A 17,502-nucleotide genomic window follows, 5' to 3' on the forward strand; every position below is an offset into this window, starting at 1 on the left:
TAAAGAAAGACACGACAGGTATTGGACTCTTTTTTTATGATAAAAGAAGAACAAATATAGATTGATAAAAAGTAATCTAATACCTGAGCTTTGATACCAAATGATAAAGAAATAAAAGGATAAATAAGAAGATAAGAATACAAACTGAATAAAAAAGATACATTGAAATTGAAATAAAAACAAAAAGGATAGATTGAAATTGAGTACAAAGAGAATCACTCTACTTTCTACCTAATTTCTTAACGCAACAAGAAAGGGACTCTTCAACCTAACTTGTCAACGCCATAGTTTGGGAATTGAATCGAAGGGACTTCTCAACCTTCTACCCAATTTTCCGATACAATAAGAGAGGGACTCCTCAACCTCAATTGTCCACACCATGGTTTCATCACGAAACCAAAAAATGGGTTTTAAACCTCTAAATCATTCTATGCTACGACTACAATAGCTAAGGAGGTATTTATAACCTCTTATTAGGTTAAAACAAAGAAAAACCTAAAACCCATAAACATAAGGCCCAATCTAGTAATTAAATAAATAAAATCAAAATACATTAAATAAAATATTCTAAAAATGTAAACTAAAATATCTTCTAAATAACTCTTGAACTCTTCATATTACGAACATTTGAAACACGTATCATTTTCTTTATCATCTCCACTGCACACTCCTGGCTCTCCATCCACATCCTTCCCTTCCTGCCCGCCATCTCCATGTCGCCATCACTGTCGGCAACGAGTACTTCACCACCACCGTTGACATGAGTATGGCGGTGCCGGCGCTAACGAAATGTTTGAGTGGCTGCACGCAGTGAGGACCGTCGATGGGATCCAATCATGGAGGCGCACTTGCGTTTGAGGGTGGAGTTCCAGTGGTTCTTAATGGCATTGTCGGTTCTGCCGAAAAGGAGTCGGGCTATGGTGGCCCACTTGCTGCCGAATCGAGCGTGAGCTCTGATTATGGTGTCATCCTCTTCGGAGGTGAAAGTCCGATGCTCCACCTGTGGGGAGAGCTGGTTGCACTATTAGAGCCTGCAAGATTTGCCCTAGCAGATATTGTGTGTGTGAGAGAGAGAGAGAGAGAGAGAGAGAGAGAGAGAGGAGATGATAGTGGTAGTGGTGGAGAGAATGGTAGTTTAGGAATTTTATTTAATTTTTTAGGATTTGGATAATTTTGCTTGTAAAAATCATTTTTTATGGGTATAAATGGTAATTTTCATTTTCTATAAGTAGATATATCAGCGTTTTTAATATTTTTGGATAAAAATGATAGTTTACTCTTTTTTCTTAGTCTAGGATCATATTTTTCTTTGACTATCTTTTTCCTTTAGACAATTCTATCCTCCACTCTTTACCAAATCCTTATCATTTCTTAAATTAATTGCTTCTCTTTTTTTGGTATATGTGAAAAAGTTGTTATTTTTTTCGGTAGTAGATGTTTAGTCTCGACAAATGATTAGAGAAGATATTGCTGTCAAACATGTTGTAGAATAGAGACAGTGAATAGAGACAGTGACAGTGACGGTGGAAATGAATTGAATTATATTGAGCACCAAGCATGACTCTTTCTCTCTCCTCGAAATTTGAAATATGGGATAATATTACTTATTACAGAGATGGTGCGATTTGATTTTTTTTTATCGATCTCAGTCTTATGAGAAAGACACATTATTTTATTCGTAAAAAAATGGCAAAAAACCGACGCTTGCTGAAGGTGAAGTAATTTTATGTTGAGAGTTTGTTTAGGATTTTTTTTTTTGTATTGTGGGGTTGAAAGGTTCTTATTATTTTTATGATGATGCTTAATTTAAATGTAGAAGGGTGTTGTTAGGGATGACAATAAAACCTTAATGGTTGGGTATTGTATTAAAAATGGCTTTGACTATGTCTTTTGATAAATTTTTTAGGAATAAAATTTTGTATTTTTAATTTATAGATATAATAAAACTTCTAACTGAATAAAAAAAATTAAAAATTTATAATTTAGTGTGAGAAATTATTTCTAAATTTATTTTAATGTATTATAGAATAGAACTAAGTTAAAATTTACTAAAGTAATCTATTGAGTATATACATAATTATATAAACAAAAATTATATTCAATAAATTAAATATATACATACACTAGTTATGTATATTAAATATATGTAAAAGTAAATATATAAATAGATGAAAAGATAAAAAATAATTAACTTAAAGGTGTTGAGGAGAACTTTATTTTTTTGGATTTGAATCCTCTAAAATTTGAATTTCACTTTAAAGAGTAAAGTATGATCTTTTACCATTTATTTCATAAGTATGACCTAAAAAAAATATGAGAGAGAAATTATTTAAAGATAAAAAATCACACTTTACGTACAAATTTAAAATTTAGAGAATTCAAATTTTTTTTAATATGAACCCATTAGGTGAGTTTGATGCAAAAGTGAATCCACCATTGTATTTAACGTCGTTGTGGGAGCGTCGTCAGATACGCAGAAAAACGGCACCACCATTACATACAAAATATCGGCGAAGTTTTGATCAAAATGTCAGTGATGTTTTGCTCTACATATTTGACACCTAATTTGCTTCTCTCTTTTTCTTACATTGACCCCAACAGAAGTAATCTCGTGTCTCCATCCTCAATTTTTTTTTTTCGGTTGCTTTCAATTCTTCAGCAACAACAACAAATCACTTCTAAAAGTACTTGTTCCTCACCCCACTATTGATGAAAATTTCGCTGGGACAAGAAGAGAAATTTTCCATTCTACCCTTATGTTTGACCAAGATAAGCTGTAGTTACTTTATTTCTTCGGATGTTCGTTAATATTATTATTAATTTGTTTTAAGCTGAAAACAATATAAAAAAACATAGTTAATAATTTTTTAATATAAAAAAACATGTTGTTGTTTCAATACTAAATAAATAAAATACTTGTTAGTTAATTAAAAATAATAAAAAAATATATTTTTGTTGTTGCAGTTGTAATGGTAGTATTAGTGTTAGTCTTAGTTAATCGTTGTTAGGTTATATTATTAATTAATTATTAGTATATATTTTAATAATTTTAGTTTTATTTGAAATATTTTTTTTAACAACAGATTTATTTGTTTCATAAATATTTGTTAGTATATGTTTGGGATAAGTATTGTTTTGGTTCCTTACATTTAGGGTTGGAATCAAAATCGTTCCCAACATAATTTTAGATTTAAAATCATACTTAACATTTTTTTTTATATTAAAATCGTCCTTTTAATTTTTTTGGACAAAACTACCCTCACCACTACCAGCACAATTACCACCTCCACCAACACCACAACACCAACACCAACACCAACACCAACACCAGCAACACCACCACCAAGAACACCAAACAACAGCAACAACACCAAACAACACCAAACCACACCAAACCAAGAAACAGAAACAGAAAGCAATACCACCACCAAGACCACCACCACCACCACCAAGAACACCAAACAATAGCAACAACACCAAACTAAGAAGCAAAAACAGAAAACAAGAAAACAGAAAATAGGAAAGCAGAACGGCGAGGCGGAGGCGGCAAGGCAAAGGCAGCAAGGTGGCGAGGCGGCGAGACAGAGGCGACGAGGCGGAGGCGGCAGTGGCTCGCGTCTTCTCTCTCCCTTGCGATCTCCAACGGCGACGGCGATGACGGCTCCAAGCTTTGCCGCCGCCGGCGCCGTCCCCCTTCCCCCTTTCCCCTTCCCCCTTCTCCTTCCCCCCTTCCCCTTTTCCCTTCCCTCCCTTCAAATACCCTTTTCTCTCCCCCTCCCCCCAAACGCGTTTCTTTTGTTTTTTTTTTTAATTTTATAATTTTTTTATTATAGGAGTAATTTAAAAATAAATTAAAAAAATTTATTAAAAAAGACGATTTTAAATTTAAATACGACTTTAAGGATGATTTTAAATCAAAATATACACTAGAAACGGGTTCGATTTCGATCCTCAACGTAAGGGACCAAAACAATACTTATCCCTATATGTTTTTTAGTAGTTTAGGTTTGAAAAATTTATTAAATTATATTAGCCTTGATTATTATTAAAGATTAGTTTAGTTATTTTAGTTTTGTTTGAAATATTTAATAATAAAACTGAAGATTTTTTAATATTTTAATTATTTATTTAAAAAACAGAATTGATATTATTAATTCTTAGCATATATTTTTACTAATTTTAATTTTATTTAAAAGATTTTAAAAAAGAAAAAATAGAATTATTAGTATTTAATAATAATAAAACTGAATCTTTTTAGTATTTTAATTATTTATTAAAAAAACAGAATTAATGTTATTAATTGTTAGCATATATTGTTACTAATTTTAGTTTTATCAAGAATGTGTTTAAAAAAATAATTATTACTAGTAATGTTTACGGTATATTTTTAATAAATTATCGTTTATGTTAAATATTTAATAATAAAACTGATTTTGTCGTAGTATTCTAATTATTTATTAACGAATAAAATTAATGATATTAATTGTTAGCATATGTTTCTAGTAAAATTATTTTTATCTCTAAAAATAGAAAATTATCATTATTAATATTAATGTTTAGGGGATTTTTTAATAAATTATTGATTTATTGTTTATTTAAAATATTTATTAATACAACATATTTTTTAGTATTTTAATTGTTTATTATTAATTTATACCATATGTTTTTAAATAATGATTGTAAAAGATTAACCACCAGAAAAGGAGTTATAATTATCATTAATGGTTTGTATATTTTTTATTGTAGAATTAAAGATGAGTGAGAATGAAAAAACGTGATATTACATATGCGGATGGAGTTGAAAAACTCAATTATACAAAAATAACATTGAAAAACACCTATCTCCCTACAATATTGAAAAAATTCAGCCTGTTGAGGAGTTATAAAGCACGGATTCGTTCATAGTGCTGGCGTATTCGTGTCGGACACAAATTCGACGTCGACACATGATGGATACGTTAAACGAGTATATCGGTGGCGTGTCTTCTTATGGTGTAAAATTTTAGTGAAGTGGTCACGAATCCAAACGAATCTGATCCGATTCAGATGTTTATGAGACAAATCTATCTGTTGGACTACAAATTTGTAATTAATTTTGTGATTTTATGTCCGATTAACCGATTTTTTCTTTTTAATTTTAAAATATTTTAAAATCAAAACAAAACAAAATTTAAATTTAAAAATAAAATAATTAATAAATCAAAACCTAAATCTACTTACCGTTTGTTTTTGGTGGCTTATTTAGTCATTAATTTAGCCGTTTTTAGTTCTCTGCGTTATATTGAAGAAGAAGAATAGAAGATACAGATGATGATTAACTTGAAGCTGTGGTGTTTGTAGATGATGGACTTAGAAGAGAAGAAATCGATACATTTTTTGTTAGTGAGATAGTAAAAGTAGATTAAAATTTTTTATTTCTTTTTAATAATTGCATAATTCTAAAATTTTGTTATGCAACTATATTTATTCTTATGTTTATAATATAATATTTTATTAATTTAATATATTATTTAAATTTTAATTCATAACGTATCCTAAATATATCGTATCTAATTTTTTATAAAAAGAATGTGTCGACGTATCCCTATCGCATGTCATATGGGTGCCTCTAGTGAGGAGTTGAAATTTGGTAGAGAAGTATTTCATTTTCAAAGTAAGTAACCTGCATAATCTATGTAGGAAAGGGTGTGGGGCCTCCCATATCTGAATCAAAGAGATTATGCTGGTTGGTAAGGGCTAGTAAATTAAAGGATCTTATTTATTGCTCAACACTCAACAGGTTCAAGTTCAAAACCGTAACACAGTTCTCTGCAGTGTTTATTTTTCATTAAAATCAAATCAAATCAATGGCGAATATGGTTTGAGATATGAAAGCACGCAACATTTTTTTGTTTGATTTGAGGTGTACTTTTCTTAATGGGATGAAATGAAAAAGACCTTTTATTCCTTGCAATTTTTGTCTATATAATTATAAATTATTTGAGCCCAAGAAAAAATAACTAAAATGTTAAACTTTATCAAAATCGAAAGTTTTATAATTACAAAAATAAAAATATTATTTATATATTAAAATTAGTTATAATATATTTATATAATATTTATTTTATATTTTAATATATTTTTTATATTAATAATTAATCTTAATATACGCATAACATCATTATTAAAAAATTCATTGGAATTAGCCTACGCCGCATAGCAGCTGCATTCGAATAACCAATCCTATGTCCGTATGCATAACTTGACAAAATATAAATTGGACGTACATATATATGGATAAGTAGATATTGACAAGTTAGTGTCACGAGATTATGGAAGAAGAAGAGGGGGGAGGGATTAAGTATGTTTTGTATTCTTTAACATGTTTTATGCTTTCATTTTCTTTAATACTATGGAATCAAATTATAATTGATTGTGGGTGCTAAGAAATAATTAATTAAAACATCAACCAAAAACCGCAACCTCATATCTATTATATAATGCACCAATATAATTTATTTGAATTGGTCGACTGATCAAGTCACTCGTTCACTTAAATAAGTGTTAAGAATTTGAATTTAATTTTATATATACAATAATTTATTAAACAACAATAAACTCTATCTTAAATAAAATTGAGATCCACAACAAATTAATTTTTAATTTATCAAATTAAAAAATATCGTAAAAAATATATATATATATATATATATATATATATATATATATTACAGTTATATTTTACATTCTTGGTAAGACTCTGAAGATAACTGATATCAAAGCTAAGTAAAAACTTGATTCTAAAAGTCAAAAGAGAGAATATTCATATCATATCTTATTATTATTAATCTGTTATTTGAACCTGCGTTTAAATAATATGGATCTTTATTATCCATCCAAACATCCTTTTTAAAGATAGTGTAGTGGTAAGAAACTAAGAATCATTCGTACGTTGATCAACTCAAATAGTCATTCTAGTAATAAATCTTTCTTAAAGACAATAAAATTATTGGTTACTTCGGATGGTTTCCGTAACATGAATAATAAAAATATTATAACTACCCAATACAAAAATTTGACAATTTAACTAGTGTTTATAAATTAAAATAGTTAACTAGAGAAAATAATAAAAAATTAGAATAGCAAAACAAGAATAATAAATTAAGAATTACAATTAAATAAATTAAAATCTAAAAATAAGAGATAAATTTAAAAAAATCCTTAAATTTTAGAAACAAGTTAGAGTTCATCTTTTTAGAATTTAAGATCTTAGATTCTAAGAAAAAAAATGAGTGTGCATATTATAGTATTTTTTTTTCCATTCAACTTAACTTCTAAATAACATTAGATACAGCTGTTGGGTTTTTAAAGAGCAAAAAAATAGATGAATGTACTTCATTAATCAAGATATACGAATTGACCTCGTGCATGCAAGAAGAACTTGCGCACACGAGATTCTCGTTCATGCAAAAAAACTATATTTGCATGAGATTCTCGAGTTAGAATTTCTCTCTTTAAAGCTCAAAGTCCTAAACCCTAAGAAAAAGAAAAATAGGCATGTCTGTTAGAGTGTCTTCTTTCTCCTTTTATATTGGCTTTTAAATACCATTAAATATAGTTGTTGGATCCTTAGAGAGCCTAAAACATAGATAGCTGTGCTTCATTAATCAAGGCACGCAGATTGACCTCGTGCACATAAGAAAAGTTTGAGCATACGAGATTTTCGTTCGTGCGAGAAAATTCCGTTTGCACGAGATTCTTGCTTACACACACATACACATTTTTATCTTTCCATAATTTCGTTAATAATTTTCATCAATAATTAATGATATAGAATATTAACTGACAATATATATGACACGTAGTATGTCTAATTGGCATTGAACAAATATACATGAAAAATTTTCGATTTAGTCGCTATGTTATATTAAGATTATAGTTTATATAAAAAATGATTAAATTAATAAATTTTCATAAACATATTTGACCAGCATTCAATTCGATATGCTAAATGTCATATATGTTGATATTCTGCTATATCATCAATTATTGATACAAATTATTAAAAAAAAAGATAAAAAAATAAAAATAATTAATTTGTAACACTCTTAGAACCAATTTCATTCATAAAATTCTGTAAAGTGTTTTTTAAATTTATCAAGTAAAGTTATTTTGTTTTATTTTAATTATACAAAATTTGTGTCTTTTTTTTATTATTTATAAAATAAAAATTTTGATACACATAAAACTAGTATTTATAAAGAGAAGTTAATTTTTTTGTAATGGATTTGAGAGGTATGTTATGCATAATTATAGAGGGTTGGTGTATTTTTTATGGATATGGAGATAATTATTATTTATTTAAAAATTAGAAACTATAAATCGGATGCTTAGATTTAGTAGGGATAAAAATTGAAGATCAGATTTTGGGTAGAATAGAAAATATTTGGATAGGAATAGAAAATTGAGGGTAAATTTTGAGTAAAAAAATTCAAAATTTCTAAATCATAGAGTTCGATTTGCATATTTCGAAAATTTTTTAATATTAAAACATAAATTTAAAAGTCAAATTTGTAAATTTTTTTTAAAAAAAATAAAAATTATTAATTTAAGAGTCAAATTTATGGTTTTTTTTTTTTTTGATGAGCAAAAGGGGGAGCAGCCATGATTGATGAACTTGATAGCCGCAGCTGAATCAGATTCTACGACAATGGACTGGTATCCGTTAGCTACCGCAATTTGTAGGCCATGGACGATTGCCCATAATTCAGCATGCATAATAGAGCATCCACCTAAATTACATGAGAAACCTTTCAAAAATCTACCATCTGCATCTCTAAACACTCCACCACATGCCGCATTGTTTCTATAGGCATAAAGGGAGCCGTCAACATTAAGTTTTACAAATTCTGTAGGGGGTCGAGACCAAGCAATGTAGCAATTCCCGACAGCCTGGAGGTTCCTGGGTAGAAGGTTGCTTTTCGTGACTTTTAGAAACTCCTCCGACCGCGCTTTAATTCGACTCACCGCGGTGGCCATAGGAATAGACTGGCCAGTCATTCTTGCTAGTGAGGTTCTGCATCAGCCAGTCCTTCAGATCCGTATTGAAGAAAGAGTTCACAAAATTGGGGGGAGAAGATATTTCCAAATGCATTGTGCGTAGGAACAGTCTCGTAGCACATAAATAACTGTTTTATCATGATGATGGCACCGTGGGCAGGAATCATCGTTCGTCAGGTGTCTTCGCCTTCTCTCTGAATTAGTAAGGAGGGCATTATGGGCCACCAACCAGAGGAACGTTCTGATTCTCTCCGGACCTTACCAATTCCAGACTTGCCTAAAAACTATATTCGGAGTATGTTGCCCTTCAGACAAGCTCTGGTACGCTGACTTGGTGTTGAACAACCCATCAGGGGTGAGGCCCCAAGCTAAATGGTCAGTACCCTTCCATGGAGAGGGAGGAGAAATCGCCACTATCTTTTTCACCACATCCTCCGGTAATAGTTCTTGTAGCTTCCCAGTATCCCAATGCCCTGAAACGTCAAGGAACTCCATCAGTGAATTTGAGTAATTAAAATTACTACTTACCTGGTTTGCAACTCTATCGAGACGACCTAATCCCGGAATCCAGTTGTGGTCCCAGAAACGAATTTGGGCCCCGTCCCCTATCCTCCAAATGCAGTTACTTTGGACTTCCGGCCACAACTGACAAATTCCTTTCCAGAGATTCGAGTTGCTCCTCTTCCTTTCTACTCTAGGAATGACATTGTTACCACTGCCATATTTTGATCTAAGAATTCTGACCCAAAGTGCGTCTTTCTTCTCAACCAAACTCCATCCCGCCTTCATCATGAACGCCTTGTTCATTTGGCTTGCATGTCTAATACCCAATCCACCAGAATTTTTCGGTTCACAAACTTTCTTCCAATTTAGCAGGTGTATCTTCTTAGACTGCTCCGTATCTCCCCAAAAAAAATTCCTGCATTTACGATCAATCATATCACAAGTAGAAGAAGGCAAATAGGCAGACTGCATAGTATAAGAAGGCATAGAGGATAAGACAGATTTCACCAGGGTAACTCTTCCCGCAAGAGAAAGAGATGAGGCTTTCCAGGAATTGAGCATGGTATTGAGTTTGTTGATGATATCTTCAAAGGTATTTCTTAAGACTTTAGAGTGAAGAATAGGAATACCTAGGTATTTCCCTAAGTCATCAGTCCTGGCAAATTGCAACGTGTTGCTTATCTCTGTTCAGACATTATGCCCCACATTCTTGGAAAAGAAAATGCGGGTCTTTTCTTTACTGACTTTCTGCCCAGAGCTTTCACAAAATGTCTCAAGGCATTTGTTAATAACATTGGCTTGATCTAGACTGGCTTCAGCAAACAGGATAAGGTCATCCGCAAAGCAGAGATGAGAGATAGGTGGGCTGTCCTTCTTCAGCCTGATAGGCTTCCAGAACTTATGATCCACCGCTGCACCAATAAGCTGGGACAGCCTCTCAATACAGAGAACAAAGATGTAGGGGATATAGGATCTCCCTGTCTGATGCCTCTTAAGGGGGAGAACTCTTCCAACTCTTCACCATTCCACAGGACTCTCATCTTAGCAGTTCAGATGCAGTTAAGAATTAACTTTATAAACATTTGGGGAAGACCAATATCCATAAGGGTGTCACTGATGAAACTCCATTTTAACCGGTCATAAGCTTTCTCCAAGTCAATCTTGATGGCCATCCATCCTTTCTTCCCTTTTTTTTGTCACATAAAGTGGATGACTTCTAGGGTGATGATGATGTTATCGGAACTGTGTCTCCCCGGAACAAAGCTACATTGAGTAGGCATCACCAATTTATCCATAATTTTTCTCAGGCGATTTGCCAAGATTTTTGTAACCACCTTATAGGATACATTACATAGGCTGATGGGCCGCAATTGTTTAAGGTGAGTAACAGGATCCACTTTAGGGATAAGAGTAATAAGAGTTTCATTAACCTCTCCAATCTTGTCAGGTTGGTTGAAGATATTCTTTATCAGGTTACAGACATCATCCCCAATTCTATTCCACTGACTCTGATAGAAAATGGCTTGTAGAGCGTCTCTTCCTGGGGCTTTCCAGCTTCCAATACTAAAGATAGCATCTTTAATATCAGCATTAGATACCTCTTGGTTCAAGCTTTGCAAATCAGTACTATTAAGATTGGGAAACATATTATTTACAATGTAAGGAACATTTATAGAGTTGTCAGAATAGAGATCCATGAAGAAGGAAGTAGCCATAACCTCGAGAGTTGCCTTGTCTGTGATCCAATTTCCATTATCATCCTGGAGAGACACAATCTTGTTTCTACGTCTTCGGATCATAGTTGAGCCATGAAAAAATTTCGTATTGCGATCCCCAAACTCAATCCACTTGCACCTAGACTTCTGGAACCAAAGAATTTCTTCTTGGATAAGGATATCTTCATACTCTCGCCATAGGTCCTGTTGTAGCTTATCAAGAAATGGATTTGAATTGTATATTAAACTGCTGGTTATGCCTTGTAATCTTCTAAAGATTTTCTGCTTTCGTTTGAAAATATTCCCAAACACCGACCTGCTCCAATCCTTGATATGGTCTTTAAATTTTGATAAACCCTCAATCCAGGAGGTCTGAATATTCCAAGAATTATTAACCACATTTCCAAAATCAGGGTGAGTAAACCAAGTAGCAAGAAAGCGGAAGGGGCGTCGACCTCTATTATGATCCATAGGAGAAAGAAGTTGAAGGCATATAGGTGAATGATCTGACTTGAGCATGGGCAGATGCTTTATTCTTGCTTCAGGAAAAGCAATTTGCCAGTCCAAATTACTCAACCCCCTATCCAACCTCTCCGCAAGGTTCCCTCTCTTCCAGGTGAAGGGCCAGCCTGAGAAACCCAAATCGACTAAACCGCAAGTGGAGACACAGTCTTGAAAGTCCTTACAGGCACTTTGACCGTTATTAATTGCCCCTCCCTGCTTCTCATGGTTGTGTAGCATCGCGTTGAAATCGCCCATCAGACACCAAGGAAGGATAACATTACTGGCATACTCTTTTAGAGAATTCCATAGAGACCTCCTATACACCTTTTGAGGATTGCCATAAATAGCTGTAAGGAGCCAAGGGTTGTGATTATTACCAGAGATTTTGAGGTGCACAAATTGCCTATCGTGTTCCAGCACTTCAACTATCCATTTAGAAGAATCCCACAAGCACCTGATACCACCAGCGCGACCCACTGCTTCCACAACATAAGACTTATCAAAACCCATCTTATCCCTAATCTGCTTCCCTCGATCACCGCTGATCTGAGTTTCAAGAAGGATGATAAAGTTCACCCCATATTCATGTCAAAGATCTCTGATGAGGGAGGAGAAGGCTTTACTGCCAACACCGCGGCAATTCCAACTAATGATGTATGTTCATCATTAAAACTAAAACGAAGAGGAGGGGTCACAGAAGACCAATGTCATTTACGGCCAGCTTAGTCCCGGGAAGTAGACTCCTCTTTCTTGCCATCCATCATAACATCACCCGTAGTGGTGTCCGCCTGTTTTGCTAGGCTGCTAGTAGTTCCAGCAACCACAGCTGGCGCCTCCAAATACACTAATTATTCACATTATTAAAAAACACCGGCTCCACTCCAATACAACAAATAAAAAGCGTATATTTTACTTTCAAATACTTAGATATTGAACCACTTTAATTGTTTGCAATCCTCGATGTCACCTTTTTTTTTTTTTGGTGACGGTCGATGTCACCTTTGTATCTGATTGTTAAATAATCTGCTTAACACACACATATATATATATATTGAAAGTGATTTACTAAAAATTGATTTTTAAATTTTTAAACCATTACACCAAATTTAAATGAACAGCCCTTGGATTATTTGTAGGGATTGAGTGAGTAATTGAATTACTACATAAGGGGAAACATCATTGATTTTTTTTTTTAAAAAAAAAGAAAAATGACACATCCATTTCAACTTCTTCCACGTGCCTTAGGTACGGCGCATTCATCCCCACGTGTCCTGTATCTGATGAGTGATGACGACATCACGCCCATGTCTCGAACGAAAAAAAAAATTATATATACACAAACTTCTATATATGGAAATTTATAACGAAGGAAACTCGATTAAATGTGTTGTAATTAAGAAATATTTAATGTAATAAAAATTAAAATAATAATTAAACTATAAAAAAATTCTAATAATTCTAAAAAGTTTCGAAATGATTTATTATAGCAAATATTATTAGATAACAACTTCAAGACAAATGTTATTCATAAACCATAACAACAACAATACTTTTTTTTTGGGATAAAAATTAAAAAGGATAATTAGTTTTCAACGAAGTAATGCAATTATAATTTTTCTCATTATTTTGTTTCTTAAAAAAATTAATTTATTTACCTACGTATTAGTAGTGTATAAATATACGAGAATTAGTTAAACCCCAAAGGCCGTACTATCCCGCTTCGCTCGTCACTGAGAAAAAGAGAGAAACAAAAAAATAACAGAACAAATCCGCAAAGCGGGACAGTACCGAACTCTCCTCCACCGTCCACGGCGGTGCCTCCGCCTTACGCGCCGCCGCTCCTTCCCGGATCTCATCCTCTCCGGTCAGTTCCACTTTTTCCTTACTAACTTCCGCACCTTTTTGCTCTCTCATATTCATCGATTAAATTTTGGAACCGAGATCGTTTTTATTTATTTTTTTTAAATTTTCTGAGGAATCGAACGGTTTTGGAATTTTTGCAGTCTGATTCCTCTTTTTCTAAATTTCCGAAATTGTGATTTAGTGTTTAACTTTTTAGTTTTCTTTTGATAGTGATTAAAGCTGTCGAATTCAACGATGTCCTGTGAGATTTGTGGTGCGTTGGCTCTTTCACGAGGTTGAAGGAGGCAAGTATCTTATCCATTTTCATTTTTTTTTCTCGTTTTGAATTTCATAGTAATGATAGTATTGTGTTAATTCATATTCGATTAAATTTTACATTAATGTTTATTAATCATTTTTTACTCTCCTGATCAGTGATGTTTGTCTTGCTTTCTAGAGCTTTATGTGATATCTATAATATGATATAATAATAATATAATATATCCGATCAATATGTGTTATCTAATTAGTTTGTTATTATTTGTTGGATTAGTGAGTACACGAAAGTGCGTTGTATTGTGTAATTACGTTTTTGTGGTATGGTGGATCCATGCACGAAGATGACGACTGACACTATCATTTTTCTATAGAAAATGATGATCCAAATCCAAGTTGCATGTTGCAGTCAAAATTTTCAGTTTCACATGAATTATAGGTTGTGGACTTCGATTAGGATATAAAAGTGTGAATGAATTTGCCTAGGTGCTAGGATCAAGGACAGTTTGCCTTTTTTTTCATTTATATTATGATGGTTGGTTTGTCTTTAGTGATTGGTTAGGGTAGTTAGAACCTATAGTTTCCCAATTAATTAAGGTGTTGAATAATGCCTGTGAAGTTCCGTTCTTTTGGGTCAATTCATATAAGAAAAAGTAAGGAAGAATAAATTATTTTTTATGATGTGGTTGAGATTAGGTCGAGCAAGGCAAGTGAGAGAAAATTAAATCTGTTGCAAGTAAAAATTAAATCTTTCCAGGTTAAATGCCTTAATTGAGTTATATCACTTGTGGCTTGTTATATCACGATAGATTACATGCTTTTTTGACTTTTCATATACAACATTAGTGCTTACAGTCACTTTTATATGTTTGTTTGTTAATCTCTGTGGTAATATTTCTATGTAGTGATTTGTTTTTCTTTTTCAATTAGCTTGTTTATCAGGTGTCATCTTGAATGTAACTCTGGTTGAGTGGAATCTGTTTTACCAAGTAAGCTTTTCAAGATTATGTGATAAACTTTTGAGGCTTTTTGGGTTTTACAGAGCTGACTATGTTATTTTATGGTAAAATATCTTCTTTGCAACATCAAGTGCCAGCATTTGAGTTTGGCGTTTGCTTGAGAGAGAAACTCTCTGCCACTGCTGCCTCTGCTGCTGGCGTTGAAGTCTTCCCCTTCTCCTTTTCTTTACACGTGTCCTGATTTGGACACTCGTTTATGTGCCGACATGGCTGTTGCAACCTTCACAGGACCTCCTAAGGGTGAGTGTTGTGGGAATAAGAACATGGAAAAAAAGCCCTCCTGGCGGAGACGAGTATTTGTACAGACTGAAACTGGTTGTGTTTTGGGGATGGAGTTAGATAGAAGTGACAATGCCCATACTGTGAAGAGGAAGTTGCAGATTGCACTCAATGTCCCAACCGAGGAAAGCTCACTTATATGTGGAGACATGATCTTGAAAAATGATTTAAGTGTTGTTAGAAATGATTCTCCGCTTCTTCTCACCAGGAACTTCTTACACCGGAGTTCATCTAGCCCTTGCCTTTCACCAACTGGTAGGGATCTTCAGCAAAAAGATCGGAGTAGAGAAATTGAGATTATAGGCTGTGCAGAAATATCTTCTGAAACAAGACAGCTGGTCAAGGATATTATAAGTGCAATAAAAATGGGCATTGAACCAATTCCCATTCAAAGTGGATTGGGTGGTGCATACTATTTTAGGAACTGCGATGGGGAAAATGCTGCTATTGTCAAACCAACAGATGAGGAGCCTTATGCACCAAACAATCCAAAAGGTTTTGTTGGCAACGCCCTTGGGCAACCAGGACTGAAACGTTCAGTGAGGGTTGGGGAGACAGGCTTAAGAGAAGTTGCAGCTTACCTTCTGGACCATGATCATTTTGCTAATGTTCCTTCTACTGCCCTTGTGAAGGTGACACATCCTATTTTTAACATTAATGACCGGGTCAATGGTAATATGCATCCTAACAAGAAGCAAATAAGCAAGATTGCATCACTGCAGCAGTACATTCCTCATGATTTTGATGCAAGTGATCATGGAACTTCTAGTTTCCCTGTTGCTGCTGTTCATAGGATTGGGATTTTAGATATTCGGATTTTAAATACGGACAGACATGCAGGAAACCTTCTTGTCAGGAAGCTTGAAGGTCTTGGAAGATTTGATCAAGTAGAGCTCGTTCCCATTGATCATGGTCTTTGCCTCCCTGAAAATCTGGAAGATCCATATTTTGAGTGGATCCATTGGCCTCAGGCTTCAATTCCCTTCTCAGATGATGAGCTCAACTACATACATAATTTAGACCCATTTCGTGATTCAGACATGCTGAGAATGGAGCTGCCCATGATTCGAGAAGCTTGTTTGCGGGTTTTGGTTCTCTGCACCATATTCCTTAAGGAAGCAGCCGCCTTTGGCCTTTGTCTTGCTGAGATTGGTGACATGATGAGTCGGGAATTTCAGGGTCATGATGAAGAGCCCAGTGAGCTTGAGCTTATATGTATTGAAGCAAAGAAACTATTAGAGCAGGAAGAGTTTACTTCTTTCGAGGCAGAAGTAGGAGATAAAGAGGCGACTCAGTTCCAATTAGATTGTGAGGATCAGAGTTTTGACTTCAATGCGAATGAAGAGAAACTGAATGGCATGCCATTTTTCCCATTTGGATCAAGAAGTAGAAATGGCAGAAACCCACTCTCTAAGCTAGAGGAAAATGTGATGGAGGATGAGGCCGTGAATGAAGAGGAGACAACCTTAGGTGCAGATAAATGTACAGGCCCTGCAGGAAATTTGGTACCTAACATTTCGATGCTGTCAATGTCCATGAAAAGCGCGGGAATGGATGGGAAAAGTTGGCAGCACTCGGGTACAAAGCAAAAAGGTGGTTTTTTGGCTGGAACATCATCTGGGAACACGAGTTTGAATGAGTTGCCTGCGACCTCTAGCTTCGTGAAGGTGACAGATATGGATGAAGAGGAGTGGAACCAGTTTCTTGAGAATTTTCAGAGGTTGTTGATCCCAGCTTTTGATAATTGCAAACGAGGGAACGGGAGTAAGAAGCAGAGACAGAGGCTAGGAACGTCATGCCAGTTTTAGCCTTATCTTCATCAATCAAACATGGAATGAAACTATGGAGTCTTTGCATAATGCAGAGGCTTAGCACAAAGCAGGATTTTCGAGGTGTGTGATAATTATATGAAGACTGTCAGGTATATAAGCTCTTCGATCAGCAAATAGAAGCGAGACCTTACTTTCCCAATGTGTGTGAAGAACATGTCCTTTTTATAGTGTTTTTTTCCAGTTTATGTTCACTGGTTAGCATGTTAAATAAATCTGTTCATGTTATGTTCCTAATAAAACTATCTTGTGTGCTTTGTCTGCTTTTTTTATTTTGATGAATTTTTCATTCCATCCTTGTGGCATACGAATCTTGTCAAATACCAATCTGTTATTTAACAAGAGGAATGTTGGACTTCGAATCTTTGTTGCTTTAAAAGTGTTTCCTGAGCTTTGTTGTGATCTGGTTTGGATGGGTTAACTGATGTTGAACGCATGTAACATCATAACTAATAAGGTTATATACATATAAAGTATCTAATATGTAACTCGAAC

At 33.9% G+C, this 17,502-nt stretch overlaps 1 protein-coding gene across 2 annotated transcripts; it reads left to right on the forward strand.

Annotated features, from left to right (window-relative positions):
* Positions 1-14,805: 14,805 nt before the first annotated feature.
* Positions 14,806-17,411, forward strand: LOC130973043 (phosphatidylinositol 4-kinase gamma 7-like). Of its 2 annotated transcripts, none has more exons than XM_057897416.1 (2): positions 14,806-14,869; positions 14,971-17,411. In XM_057897416.1, exon 2 carries the CDS (start codon positions 15,106-15,108, stop codon positions 16,984-16,986), a length of 1,881 nt encoding a protein of 626 aa, XP_057753399.1. In that variant the 5' UTR covers positions 14,806-14,869; positions 14,971-15,105; the 3' UTR covers positions 16,987-17,411. The 2 variants fall into 2 exon arrangements, with proteins under 2 accessions (XP_057753399.1, XP_057753400.1); XM_057897417.1 differs by having other exon boundaries at positions 14,825-14,869; positions 14,977-17,411.
* Positions 17,412-17,502: the final 91 nt, after the last annotated feature.

This window comes from Arachis stenosperma, chromosome 4 (genome assembly GCF_014773155.1).
Source record: "Arachis stenosperma cultivar V10309 chromosome 4, arast.V10309.gnm1.PFL2, whole genome shotgun sequence".
Taxonomy (NCBI): Eukaryota; Viridiplantae; Streptophyta; class Magnoliopsida; order Fabales; family Fabaceae; genus Arachis; species Arachis stenosperma.

Excerpts from the sequence above, each read along its gene's own strand:
- LOC130973043 (XM_057897416.1), top strand. The coding sequence starts at position 15,106 with ATGGCTGTTGCAACCTTCACAGGACCTCCTAAGGGTGAGTGTTGTGGG.